The sequence below is a fragment of the Falco biarmicus genome, chromosome W (assembly GCF_023638135.1).
Source record: "Falco biarmicus isolate bFalBia1 chromosome W, bFalBia1.pri, whole genome shotgun sequence".
NCBI classification, from domain to species: Eukaryota; Metazoa; Chordata; class Aves; order Falconiformes; family Falconidae; genus Falco; species Falco biarmicus.
In genome coordinates this window covers 4,668,899-4,686,522 of record NC_079310.1, presented here as the reverse complement: position 1 = coordinate 4,686,522, position 17,624 = coordinate 4,668,899, and the positions used below count along the sequence as shown (strand labels likewise).

The 17,624-nt window shown below is 37.4% G+C and overlaps 1 protein-coding gene across 4 annotated transcripts in view; it reads left to right on the top strand.

The window, feature by feature from the left end:
* Positions 1-17,624, top strand: part of LOC130142131 (chromodomain-helicase-DNA-binding protein 1-like) — a 74,523-nt gene that overhangs the window by 21,525 nt on the left and 35,374 nt on the right. For 3 of the 4 annotated variants that reach the window (XR_008819299.1, XM_056323573.1, XM_056323571.1), the window contains exons 4-16: positions 759-860; positions 2,197-2,264; positions 4,421-4,570; positions 4,850-5,103; positions 10,923-11,148; positions 12,089-12,189; positions 12,450-12,628; positions 13,091-13,218; positions 13,308-13,524; positions 14,131-14,220; positions 15,082-15,272; positions 16,357-16,545; positions 16,718-16,880. Coding sequence is in view for 3 of the 4 variants with exons in the window: in XM_056323573.1 (XP_056179548.1) it covers positions 759-860; positions 2,197-2,264; positions 4,421-4,570; positions 4,850-5,103; positions 10,923-11,148; positions 12,089-12,189; positions 12,450-12,628; positions 13,091-13,218; positions 13,308-13,524; positions 14,131-14,220; positions 15,082-15,272; positions 16,357-16,545; positions 16,718-16,880 (2,058 nt within the window). In the remaining variant the exon portion in view is untranslated. The remainder of the gene's footprint in view (positions 1-758; positions 861-2,196; positions 2,265-4,420; positions 4,571-4,849; positions 5,104-10,922; positions 11,149-12,088; positions 12,190-12,449; positions 12,629-13,090; positions 13,219-13,307; positions 13,525-14,130; positions 14,221-15,081; positions 15,273-16,356; positions 16,546-16,717; positions 16,881-17,624) is intronic. The other variant, XM_056323572.1, reaches the window with a different exon arrangement.

Below are 17,624 nucleotides of genomic sequence, written 5' to 3'. Positions count from 1 at the left end.
AGTGGCTGAGGTCACTTGGCTTGTTCAGCTTGAAGAGAATGCTGAGAGGTAACCTCATCGCAGTCTACAACTTCAAGGGGGCAGCAGAAGGGGAGGTGCTGATCTCTAGTGACCAGCAACAGGACACAAGGAAATGGAATGAAGCTGCATCAGGGGGAGTTCATGTTGGACCTTGGGAAAAGGTCCTTCACTGAGAGGGTGGTCAGTCATTGGCACAGGCTCCCCAGGGAAGTGGTCATGGCACCAAGCCTGTCAGAGTTCAAGGAGCGTCTGGATGATGCTCTTAGTCATATGGTTTAGTTTTAGGTAGTCCTGCAAGGAGCAGGGAGTTGGGCTTGATCCTTATGGGTCCCTTCCAACTTGAGATATTCTATGTACTTAAGTATTCCTATATGAAGCAAAAATATATATCAACTAAGTGGCCTGAAAGGACTTATTTAGATCAGTTTAAAAATTTACTTTTTTTTTTTTTAAAAAAAGTTATCTTAATACAGAGGCCTACACAACTATTGTTATACTTACTGTAAAAATTGTGCTGGCAATTCTTATATAACATTCCTTTCTGCAGAAGTCTCACTACTTTAAAATGATATTTGGTATTATTAATGCATGCAGTATTTTATAGTGAGTTTTTCATTATTAATAAAATTGAGATCCATCTTAATAGTGATGGTGCTCATCTTAAGAAAAGTAAGTATGTGGTAAACTTTAAAGTTTCAGTAGGTTTAAATGACTCTTGTATCTGAATTCCAATTCAGTTTTGGAAGTCCAGTCCAAGTATACTTGCTGTGCAGAGATCAGCATTGCTCAAGAAGCAACAACAGCAGAAGGCAGCCTCATCAGACAGTGGTTCAGAAGAGGTGAATAACATATAAGTTAGTAAATAAAATGTAAACAAGCATGTCTCATTACCCCATATGTTAAAATAAAATTACGTAGAGCCAAGTTCTAAGTGTGTATATATTTATAAAGTCTGATTTTTAGTCTTATAAAAGCAATTTTCAAACAGCTGATATGTTTGTAAGGAAACATGGGGGGGGAATATTTAGTTGCATGTTTTCAGGTGAGTTGTGCCAAAATGATAGTTTAGATTGATATTTTTAGCTGGATGTTCTGTTCTGTATGAACAAAATTTTCAAGTCACGTAGCATTAACTTTCACTGTTTTTCTGCCTTTTGAGTTCTATAAAGACAGTTAAAAATACTAGACTTTTCCACTATTGTTTCTATATAAAGGTAGCTGCTGCAGTTTTCAAAAACATTATATGGAATAGAAAGCTAGATTTTTGCAGCTTTTGTAAGAGTTATAAAAGAATTCTTGTATTTTAAGAGCCATACTTCAGTTTTAGAGAATTTTAAAACCTAAACCATAGGCTAAACAAAATTTGGCTTTGTGCAGTAGGAATATCTTTTAAGGACACTGGCTGTGAATTAGAATTTATTTAAAAGCAGCCTTTCATAGTTCTTTCATTATAAAAAAAACCAACCTCCCCCCCCCCCAAAAAAAAAAGGCATTGTGATCATAAGTCTTTAATCATTACTCTGTGTGTCTTTTTTGTCAGATTTAGCTGTTCATCATTAAAACTAAGCAAAGGAGTTAATCATATATAGTTAAAATATTGATTTATAGCTGTTGCTAAGTACTCTTTTCCTGAAGACTTTTTTTCCAGGATAAAAATGATCTAAATTTAATCTCTATGAGATTGATTTTAGGGAAATAGTAGAGTTTATAGATATTTTGTTGTTGTTGTTTAGGAGTGGAGAGAGAAGAAACATACATGCTATTCTCAAAATTTTCTTAGTGGTGTTTAAATGAGAGAGGATATAAAAGGTGAGAGAGAGCTCTCAAAGGGCAGGAGATTTTATCAGGCTTTTGACAGGACCTTCATCTTGATTTATTAACTTGCAGCAGTCTAAACTGACTATATGTAGGCACAATGATTATATTGTAAGACAGGGGTTTTTGTAGTGTTTTCTAGAGTTCTGCTGACATGGTATATTCATAGATGGAGAAATACAAAATCAATAGCAATCCTGATCTTATTCAATATCAGCGGGTACACTGAGGAGGATGAAGAGGATAAGACATGAAGAATATGATTTCAGTTTGAAAGTGGGAGCTGAATTATCTTTTTAATACTAAAAATACTTCGTTCTCTTTGTGGTAATGAATCATATATATTTTTTTCATCTGCAGGATTCATCAAGCAGTGAAGATTCTGCAGATGACTCTTCCAGTGATACCAAGAAGAAAAAACATAGAGAGTAAGATGTTTTTCGTAAATAATATAATTTTTTGTTATGGCAGCATAATGCTTATAATTACATTGGCTTCACTTCTCTGCACTTGAAATACATAATCTTGTGATTCTCAGTTTTGATTAACGTTTTGGAATATTTTAAAATAAATGCTCTCAAAGGAACATATATATCACTATTCATTTCTAAGCAAAAGAGACTGTATTACCTACAGTGTTATTGAAAAACATTCATCAGCACTTTTTATTTTTAAAGTAGTCTTATTTGCGGCAATAATATTTTTGAGCTCCAAGTCCTCCATGAAAATTATTGAAGAAATAGGAAACTACTTAAGTAAGTGGTCTCAGATAAAATTTAAGTTGGAATCCCATAGTTCATGCCAAATTTTTAAACACTTTAGAGGCAACCCCCCAAAAATTATTACAGGTTTGACAGCAATAAACTGTCTTGGCTATTCAATAAAGCTAAGTTGAAACTGAGGTAGTTTTAAGCTGTAGATCAAAAAGTGTGAAAAATGTTGTACCTTCTCTTTGGTTAGAGACTTGGAGGGGGGGTGTCATTTGTGTTTTTGTTTGAGGTTTTGTGGATGTTTTGTTTTGTTGGGGTGTGTGTGTTATGAACAGTGTATAGAAATTGAATCACTCTCATTCCTTTTCTCCAGTTATTTGAATCATCTCAATATTCAGGGCTGCCAATATAATATCTAAAAGAAGGGAGAGGGATCAAAACAAGCTTGCTATGCAAATGAATAGTTATTCACAGTCTTCTCTTACTTAAGAATGTGATTACATCTAATAACATACTCTGTTACAGGAAAGATAAAGTTAAGTTTAGAAACTAGTAACCAAATAACCTCATATATCCAGTGCTTCAATTTTGATTTATACCTATTTTGAACAAGTATGTTTGCAGTTGTTATCTGACATGCAGATCAGATTTCTCTATATATAACTTAGTACAGGATCCAAGCCCTAGAGTATGGTGTTTTATATGTTGTCTATATCTCCAATTAAATATAGGTTGTGGATTTGCATAAGGTGGGGAAGTTGGTTGGTTTGGGGTGGGTGGTTTTTTGTTTTTATTTTGGAGGGGGGTTGTTGTTTGTGTGTTCTTTAATTTACTGCTTGCAGAAAAAAAATCTTTGAAGGATACAGGTAATACTATAGTATTTCCAAGACATACAGATGTATTGACCACAATGAAAACAACTTCTAGGACCAATGCATATTTAAGTGAAAGAAGTATCAAAGTACTGATTCTTAGGCTTCCTGATCTGAAATTTAATGAAAAGGTCTTCCACCTTTGAAGGCCATTAGTACTGTTTGAGCATCTTGATCAGAGACTCCTAAACCTGATAATAGATGGTAGTATATTTAGCAACCTTTCAAGAATGCATACCAGACTTTTCTCACACCATCACCCTCCCTCACCCAAGCTATTATTACATTTCTCTGTACAGAGTCTGAGGTAAGATACAGTTGATCAGTAGGTACATATTTCCTGTTGCAAAGTAGATCTCAGCTAAGCAGGAGCACAGAGATACTGTCACTGGGAGTCACAAGTGGTTTACTCATATAGTGTCTTGTATGGGTGTGAAGCACTGATTTGGAAGCTCAGTGGGGGCTTTTGAGAGTCGATGCCTCTCAGATTGCCATGGTTCAAGTCATTGTGTGTTTCTCAAATCTGATTCTGCATTATTTTTGGTTCCTGTGCTGAAGTTAATTCTCTATTAGAGAATTTTTGATTCTGCAAAATACAGTGTTAAGGGGTTTTATGACTTGAGCATAGCTAAGTTCCAGTAAATATGTATCTTTCCAGCTAAAGTCTTGTTAAGGACTTTGATGTCAAATTAACTCAGTTATTAAAGCTGTAATTTATACAGAAATCCAGATTTTTGGTTTGATTGGTTTTTTACATCTACCTCTTGATAACAGAAAACTTAATTCAGCTCCCTTTGAAGCCATTGGGTATTTTTACCTGTTATCCGTTCATGATAAGTTTCTGTCCTTCTAGCTGAAATGACTATTAGAACATTTCTATTTCTGTAAAGAATATTGAAATTAAAGCAGCAAACCTGTGGTGAATATCTGATTTAAAAACAAGACAACAAAAACCCCAAAAAATCTAATGTGAGTTACTGTTTTGTCTCTCAATATGTACAGTGAAGACTGGCAAATGTCTGGGTCAGGGTCAGTATCAGGAACTGGTTCTGATTCTGAATCAGAGGAAGCTAGAGAGAAAAGCAGTTGTGAAGATAGTGAATCTGACTATGAGCCAAAAAACAAGGTCAAAAGCCGGAAACCTCCAAGCAGGTAAGAAGTCTTGCATTTTAGATACTCTGGTACTATTTCTAATTCATAATCAAGTATTGTACTACTATACAAGCAAATGAAAACATTAATATTTATTACAGAACTTGAAGACTTTTTTTTTTAAGCTACAAAAAATGTTATCATGCCTCTTTCCTGTCTGCTCCAACGGAAAGTGGTATAATTGAGTGGTCATGAAATATATGTATTCAGAAATATACAGAAGGCTTGTAGATGTCCATATTGAAACCCTACTGTTGTGTTTATCTTACTGTCTTCAAGAATTGAGCCAAAAAGCAGCAAAAAGATTGCAGGACAGAAAAAGAGGCAGCTTGATTCATCGGATGATGACGACTATGACAAGAGAGGATCTCGCCGCCAGGCAACAGTCAATGTTAGTTATAAAGAAGCTGAAGAAACCAAGACAGATTCTGATGATTTGTTGGAAGTTTGTGGAGAAGATGTCCCACAGCCTGAAGAAGATGAATTTGAAACTATAGAGAAGTTTATGGATAGTCGAATTGGCCGAAAAGGAGGTATTTTTTTTATCAGTGTTCTTAAGATTCTGCAGTGCATTGTGGTGCAATGTAAACAGCAATTGTTCTCAGCTGTAGGTAACCCATGATGTTTGTAAAGAATAAGTTTAAAAATACCAGAGAGTAATCTTATTTTGTTTTTCATACCCATAAGGATGTTTCTTTTGTAAGCCTTATAAAGTAAAACATAGAAGAATTTAAGTAACTAATTAATGCAAAAAGAAAAAATGAAATGGAATATAGTTCCATATTGCATAAATGCATGCCATACTGTTACATCACTATTTGTAGATTTTATTGATACCTGATAGATATAAACTCTATACAGGAGGATGGAGAAAAAGTGGACTGGATAGGACAGCTAACCAGTAGCCTGAATGCTGAAGGATGATGTTGGGAAGGCTTGAACCACTGAGACTGTGATTTCAGTTATTCCTGTACAAATAGTCCCAATACAATGCAATGGATGGTGGAATCTAAAATTTCAGTGGCGTGCTTGCATGTGCATGTCTAAAAGTAATTTTATGAATGATGTTAGGGGTGTCATATTTCCCACAGCTAATGGGATACAGTGTCCTACTTATGTGGTTCTTTTTCTTTTAGCCTGCAAATTAGGGTTCTGATTATAGAAAACTTGGGCCTACTCACACTTCAGAACTGCCTTTCTCCATTAGTTATACCTGATCTCTAAAGTTTCTGACCTATCTCAGAGTTTGTACTCTCTTTCAACTTTCTTTTCCCATACTGTTCCAAATTCCAGTGTACTCTTACTCTAGCCCCTTACTCCAATACACAGTGCCACTGCAGTGTTAAAAGCCTTTTGGACTAGACTTCTTATATTCTGTATGCCCAGACTGCTTGTTACTGCTTGTGCTGTCCTTTGCTATTGCCATGCTCTGTTGCTATATCTGTGCCCTGCATCTGGTTGGGTCCACTTCCTTATTTGGCTCTCCTCACAGAAATGAGACTGTTTACTGCTGCTAGTGTGCTTCAGCTGTGATACTGACTGTATTTAATTAAAAATTACCCCACATAAGATTCCAAAGGGGGGGAGGGAAGTAGTAAAACAAGTTTAGGAAGAAATAGTTGAAGAGCAGCCCATCCCAATGAGCAGGAAGTCAGGCAAAAATGCCAGTAGGCCTGCATGGATAAACAAGGAGCTACTGGCAAAACTCAAAACCAAAAAGAAGGTATATGGAAGGCAGAAGCAGGGGACAGGTAACCGAAGAGGAATAGAGACACACTTTCCAAGCATGCAGAGACACAGTTAGGAAAGCCAAAGCCCACTTAGGACTGAATTTGGCGAGGGCTGTCAAAGGCAACAAGAATGGCCTCTATAAGTATATAGGTGACAAAAGGAAGACTAGGGAAAATGTGGGTATGCTGCTTAATGGAGCAGGGTCCTGGTAACACAGGACGTGGAAAAGGCTGAGGTACTGAATGCCTTCTTCACCTCAGTCTTTACTAGCAAGACCACCCTTCAGGAATCCCTGGCCCCAGAGACCAGGGAAAACTTTGGAACAAGGAAGATGTACCCTTGGTGGAACAGGATCAGGTCAAGAAATACTTAGGCAAACTGGACATATGTAAGTCCATGGGCCCTGATGAGATGCACCTACAAGTGCTAAGGTTGTTGGTAGAAATCATTGCGAGGCTACTCTCAATAATTTTTGATTGATCATGGCAACTGGGAGAAGTACCTGAGGACTAGAGGAAAGCAAATGTCATAGAATCATAGAATAGTTTGGGTTGGAAGGGACCTTTAAAGGTCATCTAGGCCAACCCCCCTGCAATGAGCAGGGATATCTTCAACCCGATCAGGTTGCTCAGAGCCCCATCCAACCTGACCTTGAATGTTTCCAGGGATGGGGCATATATAACATCTCTGGGCAACCTGTTCTAGTATTTCACCACCCTCATTGTGAAAAACTTTCTTCCTTATATCTAGTCTGAGTCTACCTTCTTTTAGTTTAAAACCATTACTCCTTGTCCTATCGCAGCAGGCCCTATGTCTTTGTTTAACCCCAGCTGGCAACTAAACACCACACAGCTGCTCACTCACTCCACCCCAGTGGGATGGGGGAGACAATCAGAAGAGTAAAAGTGAGAAAATTCATGGGTTGAGATAAGGACAGTTTAATAGGTAAAGCAAAAGCCACGCGTGCAAGCAAAGCAAAACAAGGAATTCATTCACTACTACCCATTGGCAGGCAGGTGTTCAGCCATCTCCAGGAAAGCAGGGCTCCATCACGCATAAGGGTTACTTGGGAAGACAAGCATTATAACTCTAAACGTCCCCCCTTCCTCCTTCTTCCCCCAGCTTTATATGCTGAACATGATGTCATATGGTATGGGATATCCCTTTGGTTGGTTGGGGTCAGCTGTCCCAGCTCTGTCCCCTTCCAACTTGTGCACCCCCAGCCTACTCACTGGTGGGGTGGGCTGAGAAGCAGAAAAGGCCTTGACTCTGTGTAAGCACTGCTCAGCAATAACAATAACATCCCTGTGTTATCAACACTGTTTTCAGCACTAATCCAAAATGTATCCCCATACTAGCTACTATGAAGAAAATTAACTCTATCCCAGCCAAGACCAGCACACCCTACTAAAAAGTCTGTCCCTGTCTTTCTTATAAGCCCCTTTAAGTATTGAAAGGCTGCAATAAGGTCTCCCTGGAGCCTTCTCTTATCCAGGCTGAAACAACCTCAACTCTCTCAGCCTTTCCTCACAGGAGAGGTGTTCCAGCCCTCTAATCATTTTTGTGGCCTTCCTCTGGACCTGCTCCAACAGGTCCATGTCTGTCTTGTATTGGGGACCCCAGAGCTGGATGCAGTATTCCAGGTAGTGTCTTACTGGAATGGAGGAGAATTACCTCCCTCAACCTGCTGGCCACGCTTCTTTTTATGTAGCCCAGGATATGGCTGGCCTTCTGGGCTGTGGGTGCACATTGCTGGCTCATCCAATTTTTCATTCACCAGTACCCCAAAGTCCTTCTCCTCAGGGCTGCTCTCAATCCCTTCATCCCCCAGCCTGTATTGATACTGAGGGTTGCCCTGACCCAGGTGCAGGACCTTGTACTTTAGTCTTGTTGAACTTCATGAGGTTCACATGGGCCTGCTTCTTGAGCTTGTCCAGGTCCCTCTGGGTGGCATCCTGTCCCTCAGAAGTGTCAACTGTGCCACTCAGCTTGGTGTCATCTGCAATTTTGTTGAGGGTGCACTTGATCCCACAGTCTCTGTGTCGCTGATGAAGATATTGGACAGGATTGGTCTCAATACAGACCCCTGAGGGACACCACTCGTCACTGATTTCCATGCAGACACTGAGCTGTTGACCACTACCCTCTGGATGTGACCATCCAGCCAATTCCTTATCCACCAAACAGTCCATCCATCAAATCCATCTCTTCCAACTTAGAGAAAAGGATGTTGTGGGGGACTGTATCAAAGGCCTTACAGAAGTCCAGGTAGAGGGCATCAGTTGCTCTTCCCTTGTCCACTGATGTAGTCACTCCATCATAGAAGGCCACTAGGTTGGTCAGGCAAGACTTGCCCTTGGTGGAACCATGCTGGCTGTCTCGAATCTCCTCCCTGTCCTCCATGTGCCTTAACGTAGGTTCTAGGGGGATCTGTTCCATGATCTTCCCAGGCACAGAGGTGAGACTGACAGGTCAGTAGTTCCCAGGGTCCTTCTTTCTACTCTTTTTAAAAATGGGTGCAATATTTCCCTTTTTCCAGTCACTGGGGTCTTCAAATTACTTTTCAGATATGGAGAATGGCTTGGCAACTACATCAGCCAGTTCCTTCAGGACTCTGGGATGCATCTCTTCAGGCCCCATAGACTTATGCTCATGTTCCTCAGGTGGTCTCAAATGATCTCTTACAGTGGGAGGGACTTTGCTCCCCCCAGCCTTGAGGTCCATCCTCTCAAGAGGTGTGGGAAGAAGGGTTGCCAGTGAATCTGAAGTAAAAAAAAGTTGTTGAGTACTTTGGCCTTCTCCTTGTTTGTTGTTACCAGTTTGCATGTCACTCTGCAAGAAGGAGGATCTAGGGAACTACAGGCTGGTCAGCCTCACCTCAATCCCTGGGAAGGTGATGGAGCAGCTAATCCTGGAAACCATTTCCAGGCACATGAAAGTCAAGAAGGTGATCAGGAATAGTCAGCATGGCTTCACCAAGGGGATTGATAACTTTATGCGATGAAGTGATTGGCTTGGTAGTCAAGGGGAGAGCAGTGGATGTAGTCTAACTGGACTTCAGAAAGGCCTTTGACCATGTCTCCTATAAGATCTTCATAGAGAAACTGTTGATATATGGGCTGGATGAGCAGACAATGAGGTAGATTGAAAACTGGCTGAATGGCTGGGCCCAGAGGGTGGTGATCAGTAGCACAAAGTCTAGTTGGAGGCCAGTGACTAGTGGTGTACTTTGGAGGACAATACTGGGTCCACTCCTGTTCAATGTCTTCATTAATTATCTGGACCATAGGGCAGAGTGTACCCTCAGCATGTTTGCAATGACACCAAATTGGGAGGAGTGGCTGGTACACCAGAGGGTGGTGCTACCGTCCAGAGGGACCTCAACAGGCTGGAGAAATGGGCTGACAGGAACCTCATGCAGTTCAAGAAGGGAAAGTGCAAAGTCTTGCCCCTGGGGAGGAATAACCCCATGCATGGGTATATGCTGAGGGCCACCCAGTTGGAAAGCAGCTTGGCAGAAGAGGCCCTGGGGTCCTGGTGGACACCAGGTTGAATATGAGGCAGCAATGTGCCCTTGCAGCCAAGGCTAACGGTATCCTGAGCCACATTAGGCAAAGTATTGCCAGCAAGGTTGAGGGAGGTGATCCTTCCCTTCTGCTCAGCACTGCTGAGGCTACATCTGGAGTATTGTGTCCAGTTCTGGGCTTCCCAGTATAAGAGACTGATGGCATTACTGGACAGAGTCCAATGAAGGTCCACAAAGATGAAAAGACTGGAGCATCTCTCCTACGAGGAAAAGCTGAGAGCTGGGATGGAGAAGACTCAGGGGGGGATTTCATTAATGTATGTAAATACTTGAAGGGAGGGTACAAAGAACAGAGCCAGGCTCTTTCCATTGGTGTCAGTGCCAGGACAAGAGGCAGTGGGCACAAACTGAAACACAGGAGGTTCCATCTGAACATCAGGAAACGCTTTTTTTGACCATGAGGGTGACTGAGAACTGGAGCAAGTTGCCCAGGAAGGTAGTGGAGTTTCCCTCCTTGGAGTTATTCAAAAGCCATCTGGATGTGGTCTTGGGCAACTGGCTCTAGGTGAGGTTCTTTGAGCATGGGGGCTGGACCAGATGACCTCTAGAGGTCCCATCCAACCTCAATCATTCTTCGAGTCTGTGAATTGGATTTATAGCATCTATAGTGATGATTGAATTGTAGGCTATTCAAGTCTCAAGGTTGATTAAACACAATGTCAAATATCTGTTATATTCTCAGAGATGAGAAGGATATAACAAAGATGACAGCAAGCAGTGTTAGTGGAGCATTCTTGGGGGTCACTAGAGAAACTAGTAATGCTAAGAAAATTCTCATGAGATGAGATACTATAGGTTAGATGCAGAGTTTTTTGGTTGCTTTTTTGAATCTCATTGGTATACTTGTACATGTGTTAATATAGTTACATCATAATTCTTCAAATAAGACGAGTAACCTAAGACTTGTAGATATAATTAGTCAAGTTACATGCTCATATAAGAGTATCACAATTTTTTTTCTGCAGTATGTTTTTTACTGGTTAATTAATGGCAGTGTATGCTTAATCGAGCCTTATGGTGTGGTTTCTTTATCAGCCACTGGTGCTGCAACCACAATCTATGCAGTTGAGGCAGATGGTGACCCAAATACTGGGTTTGAAAAGTCAAAGGAGCTAGGAGAAGTACAGTATCTTATTAAATGGAAAGGCTGGTCACACATCCATAATACTTGGGAAACTGAGGAAACACTGAAGCAACAAAATGTTAAAGGAATGAAGAAACTGGACAACTATAAGAAAAAGGATCAGGAAACAAAACGATGGTGAGTATTTTTATAATTACTTCCACATTGCATATTTTTTTGTAACAATATAGAAGTTTTATTGTTTTTCTGTGAGTTCTATTGCCTCTTTGCGAAGGCATAGTTTCAAGTGCCTATACAACAGAAAGACAAAAGCTTTACAGTTGAAACTTCCCTAACAATTATGATCCTGTAAGATTCTGAGCATACCAACTTTACTTGAGCAAGTGAGAATACTCACACATCTTGTAAATCAGGCCTTTAAGGAAGCAGCTTCTGCACCTAGATTTTAATGTGTCTGTTATAAATGAAGTTTTAACAAGATGGGTGGTGGATTTTCTGATTTTGTTTTAAATCTTACCTTTTACTAATTTTGTCATTGATTGTATTTTGATCAGAGTTCTTCAGGAATTGCTGCAGAGATTAAAAAAATCAGAAATTGCTAAAGCACTCAAAACATTACAACATTTAGTTTTCTTGGCTCAAACTTCTGTTAAAGCCTCAGAACCAAGAAGTGGAAAAAAAGCCTTATGTTTTAATGCTATGTTTTTGTATTTCATTTTGTTTGTATGGTTAATATAATCTGTGAATAGTGGTGGGATTTCTAGTGACTCCTACTCATAAGGTTGATTCTTATAGTGAGCCATCAGTGCTGTTCTGTGAAAATACCATGTGAAGTACACTACTCATTGTTGAGAACAGATATTGTAAATTATCTGCATGACTAGTACAAGCTGTAGCTGATAGTAATATCTCTTGATAAGCTTCTCAGTCATCAGTGATGAGGTATCTAGGCCAGATGCAACACTTTTATAGCAAGAATTTCAGTTATAGCTTCTTCAAAGAAGCTCTCTAATCAGCTTTCCTATGGTGCTTACATTCAGAGCTTTAAAATTGCCAGATTTTCTTAGTTTTAAAACTACACAATGTAATAAGTGCTGCAAATAAACTCCCATTTCAGGCTGAAAAATGCTTCTCCAGAAGACGTGGAATATTATAACTGCCAGCAGGAACTTACAGATGATCTACATAAACAGTATCAAATAGTGGAAAGGATAATTGGTATGTAACAAACTTCCACATGGAAAACAGTGTTGAGAATATTACAAGTTTATTGCTTGCATGTTGAATTTATAGTTAAGAAATTTAGGTTATTAGTATTCCTAACAGCTTAAGGAAAAACAAAATCTCTGATGAAGAGAAAAGTTGTCATATTGTCTTTGCTGTGAAACTAGTTTATGTTGTCTTATCACCTAAAATGAGTGCTTTCTTGAAGTACAGAAGGAAAATATTGATCTGGTATCTCTGATGCATTTCTGCAGCTCATTCAAATCAGAAATCAGCAGCTGGTTATCCAGATTACTATTGCAAATGGCAGGGTCTACCTTACTCAGAATGTAGCTGGGAAGACGGTGCTCTCATTGCCAAAAAATTTCAGGTGTGCATTGATGAGTATTTTAGCAGAAATCAATCTAAGACCACTCCATTTAAGGACTGCAAGGTGAGTGTGTAATTTCAATGGATTTATACAGTTATGATAATAAAAAGGAACTTGATGTATTTTATGCATCCAAAAATAAGATGCATATTATAACATTTTTTTGGAATGTTGTTGAGAACAGTAATAATGATAGTTATATTTATATATGTAGCAAGTATCACTATTAAGAATAGCCTTTTGTAGATATTTGTTCCCTACTTATTTTATTGCCATTCAAAGATAAAATTGTTTAGTGCTTTAATTTGTTTTAAAAGTAATCTTTGTGAATGAGTTCATGTCACTTCTGTTGTAGAATTTAGGTCAGCAAACTAATTTTAGCTTGCCAAATGGCCTAGTTGTCTGTGATGAATAAAGACTAGACTTGGTGACCAAACAGATTCCTACTGCTACTTTGTTTCTATAAGAAGACATTTTGGTAACTTCACTGAGTAGTAGGACTGATGCTCAATTTGCTTTTGACAGATTCTAAAACAGAGGCCAAGGTTTGTTGCACTAAAAAAGCAACCATCTTATATTGGAGGACATGAGAATTTAGAGTTAAGAGATTATCAGTTAAATGGACTGAATTGGCTTGCTCACTCATGGTGCAAGTAAGTATAGACTTAAATTAGTCTTGCTGGTTTTAATTTGAAAGCATTTATAAATTTATTTATTTGATTTTTATTTATTTTTTTTTTAGAGGGAATAGTTGTATTCTTGCAGATGAAATGGGTCTGGGTAAAACAATACAAACAATTTCTTTTCTGAACTACCTGTTTCACGAACATCAACTGTATGGGCCTTTCTTGCTAGTCGTGCCACTTTCTACCTTGACATCTTGGCAAAGAGAGATTCAAACCTGGGCTCCTCAGATGAATGCTGTGGTTTACTTAGGAGATATAACTAGCAGGAATATGGTGAGTATTTCTTTGTATCATTGAAAAGATTAGTGGTAAACAAAACTCACTTCATGTTCCTGTCTTATGCTAATCTCTAATATTTTTATTAGGAATGAAAAAATACTTATTTGAAACATTGTATGTGTTTAAATGCAAATTAAAAGCATAAATTTTGATCTGATATAAATGTATGTGAAAGATTTAATTCCTACTTAATTATAAAAAATATTAAAAATGCAATCTTGCATTTGAAAATAGTTTTTTGTCATGTGATTATTTAGGTGCAAAAAAGAAATATTTAAGCCTGACAGACATAATCTTAACTTGTTTTCTGAAAGGAGGAATGTAAGTAACTTTATCCATTAAAGTTTTTTTTTTTAAAAAAACAACTAAAAACCACGCACAAAAACCAATCCACAAAAAAACAACCAAACAAAAAACAACAAACACCCTACCACCATCACTGTTTAATAATTTAAAAAAAAAGCTTCATGTTTGTTATTCCTTTTTCATGATCAGATTCTTTTATGTCACTTAACATCTATGTTGCTGTAGTACCTGAAGTCATCCTGATCAATAAGACCATTTTTCTCTAGCTTATAATTCACTTGATTCTTCCTGTAGATAAGAACTCATGAATGGATACATCCACAGACGAAGCGATTAAAATTTAATATACTTCTAACTACTTATGAAATTTTGCTGAAGGATAAGGTAATCACACTTACTTCTTCAGGGAGATAAAATCATTTGTAGAATGTAAAACTCCTTTAGAGTTGGCACATATTTGGGTTCTGGGGCATTAAATGGATGGGGAGTATAACAGCTTTACTCTTGGAAGTATAACAGCACTTTAAGCACTTTTAGATTTTATGTATGTGTGGTGAAGCTTCCCCCCCTCCGAGTGGGTAAAACTTCTTTTTCTTCAGTTTGCTTGAGCTTCACGTTACTGTCTTAATTTCTTTGCATCTCATAATCTCTACTTTCCTGTTAGACTATCATCCAGGAACTGAAAAAACAAACCACCCCCTAGCCCCAAACACCTGTGATTCACAACTCTGAAATCCTGTGTTTTATCTTTGTATTTGTGTGTGCAGTATTATGTATATGTATATTACTACTCTCTTCATGATGGTAGCACATAGAGTTATTGTTAATCCTAACATATGAAAATTTTAATAAAAAAAGTTCTGCTTGTTGGCTTTCTATTTCATTTGTTTGTACATCCTGGAAAGAAAAGAATCAATAATGGATTTTTTTAAATTTTTTTTTTGCCAATTGAAAATTTATAGATCAGCTTTTTGCCTTCCCCTTCCCCCCAAATATAAACTTGGTTTATACTTTCCTTTTAAAACTTGGGATGCCTGCATAGCCTTTTGTTGAATTTAGCAAACATAAAACCCATAATACTAAAAACATATAAGTGTCCATTTTTTATTAAAATAAAAGTAGTAATGGTGTATATATAACCTTATGTAAAACATCAGAAATTGCATAATATATTAACTTGTATAATGTCCTGTCATGTTGTGTGTGTGTCCTGTGTCCCCCCCCCCCCCCCCCAATTTCTTTAAGTCATTCCTTGGTGGTCTGAATTGGGTATTTATAGGAGTTGACGAAGCTCATCGTTTAAAAAATGATGATTCCCTTCTGTACAAGACTTTAATAGACTTTAAGTCTAATCATCGTCTTCTTATTACTGGAACCCCTCTGCAAAATTCCCTCAAAGAGCTTTGGTCTTTGCTGCACTTCATCATGCCAGAAAAGTAAGGAATGTGATATTTATTTATTTTGTGGACAAGTTTCTTACGGTAGAATATTGTAATGGTTGGAGAATCAATAGAGATAAAGAATTGCATTGTGAAATAGTTTAAATACTTTATATAAAATAGATGCACATATTTTTCATGCTGCTCTTGATAAATTGTTTTGGTAGCAGCCTTTTCTGTTTTAGCAGTCCACAAAAAAGATGGATTGATATATAGCTTGGAACCCTGAAAAGATGCTTCATCTTAATCTAAAAGGAAAATCACATGCATTTAATCTAGGGAAACAGAATGGGGCTGAGGATGTCTTCTTTTCTGTGTTAGTGCCATGAATGAAAACAAGATTGTACCACAATGTTGGATATCCAGTAGTTCAGTCAGGCAACCAATTTGCCCTTATGGTTTGCATAGAACAGGTTTAGTGTATTGACGTTATTCTATACTGACCTCTATTTATATCTGGGATAAATAAGAGCACATGTTCCTTTCAAATATCTTGTAAATACAAAGCGCTTTAGCTCCAATTAGTTTTGGAGCTATGCATTGCATTGATTTCTTCAGAACCTTACAAGCAAAGCCACTAGGGTTGATGTCTAGCACCTATTCTTCATTTGATCGCAAAGTTCATTCTCTTAGTCTGTTAGCACATACCAGAAGGTAATCACATTTCAGCTAGTCCATACAAGCCGCAAAAGATATGCGGTCTGTTCTCTTGCACTTCTTCCAGCTATCTTCCAGCTATACAACTATTTTTTCATACTGCTCTTGAGAAATATAATGGAATTTCTGCAACCTTCTACCAGGGTTTCCAAGCAGAAAAATAAAATGTTGAGTTTTCACTGGAGAAATTAAAATTCAGTAGTTTTTGAACTTTCATTCTGCAAAAGTTTGGAAATTTCCATTCTCCTATTTGCAGACAAAATATTTGGAATTTCTTGTGAGGTGCAAATTTAGAAACTTATTTCATAAAACAGAGAGGAGTGGGGAAGAAGTCCATATGTGTTTGTGCACATGTGGTATATTTATGGTCTTTGTGTGTTCATGGTATGTCACTGTTTTACCTTTATTCTTTCTTCTGTTGAAGGTTTTCTTCCTGGGAAGATTTTGAAGAGGAGCATGGCAAAGGGAGAGAGTTTGGTTATGCAAGTCTTCACAAAGAACTTGAACCATTTCTACTCAGAAGAGTTAAAAAAGATGTAGAAAAGTCTTTACCTGCTAAGGTTGAACAAATTTTGAGGATGGAAATGAGTGCATTGCAGAAACAATATTACAAGTAAGTAATGACACTTTATAATTCCTGCTATTTTAATGATATATCTATATGAAAATTACTGAAGTGTAATAGTTCTCATAATGCAATTTGAACTGATATTTTGAGAGCTTACATCCTTCATATTTCCACAAATGGTTAGAAAATATATTACGTTCCACATTCTATGTCATAGGTGGATTTTAACCAGGAATTACAAAGCCCTGAGTAAAGGTTCAAAAGGCAGTACCTCAGGCTTTTTGAACATCATGATGGAACTCAAGAAGTGTTGTAACCATTGCTACCTCATTAAACCACCGGATGATAATGAATTCTATAATAAACAGGAGGCCTTACAGGTAATTTATTTATTTTTTTTTTTTTAAAAGTGTTTTTACATCTCTAATATGCACACAGTAATTTTATAGTGTTTTGACAATTTATTAGTTCTTATTAAAATATATTAAGAAAGAATAATTTTTCTATTAAATGTGCATCCTAGGTTTTACAGGTAAGTGAATTGATTATTTTTTGTTTGTTTCTTAACTAGAACTGAATAATAGAGAGATCAATATTAAATAAAATATCCCTGGCTTGAATTATGATCAAATTAAAAAGGAAATAGTTTGAAATAGTCTGTGTATTTTCAGATTAAATAAATTTAAGACCTATTTTAAACCCAGATTAAAATAAATCAGTTAAACAGGTAAATTGAATATAAATACAAATGCATGTGGTAGTGGTACACCAACAATCCCATGTGACAGCAGAAAGTAATCTGCAGAATCTCTTTAAGCTTTTTTTATAATCAAGTACTGTTCTCTGCATGCTTTCAAACAACCAAAGTGAAAATGAAAAAAAAGTAATAAACATCCAAAGCTTAGTCTGGTTGTTTTGTTGTTATAAATGAAAGTAATTATAGTATCACTACCAAAGATGGTCTGTAATTGTGTTGTGGGTTTAGTTTGTTTGGTCTTTTTTTTTAAAGGTTAACTAATCTTTGTACTAAAACTGTTGAGAACTGCAGCAACAAATAAAAGGACTGTTATAATTGATGCAGTTTATAACAACATAAATGTTTCTAAAGATCAGATTTTTTTTTC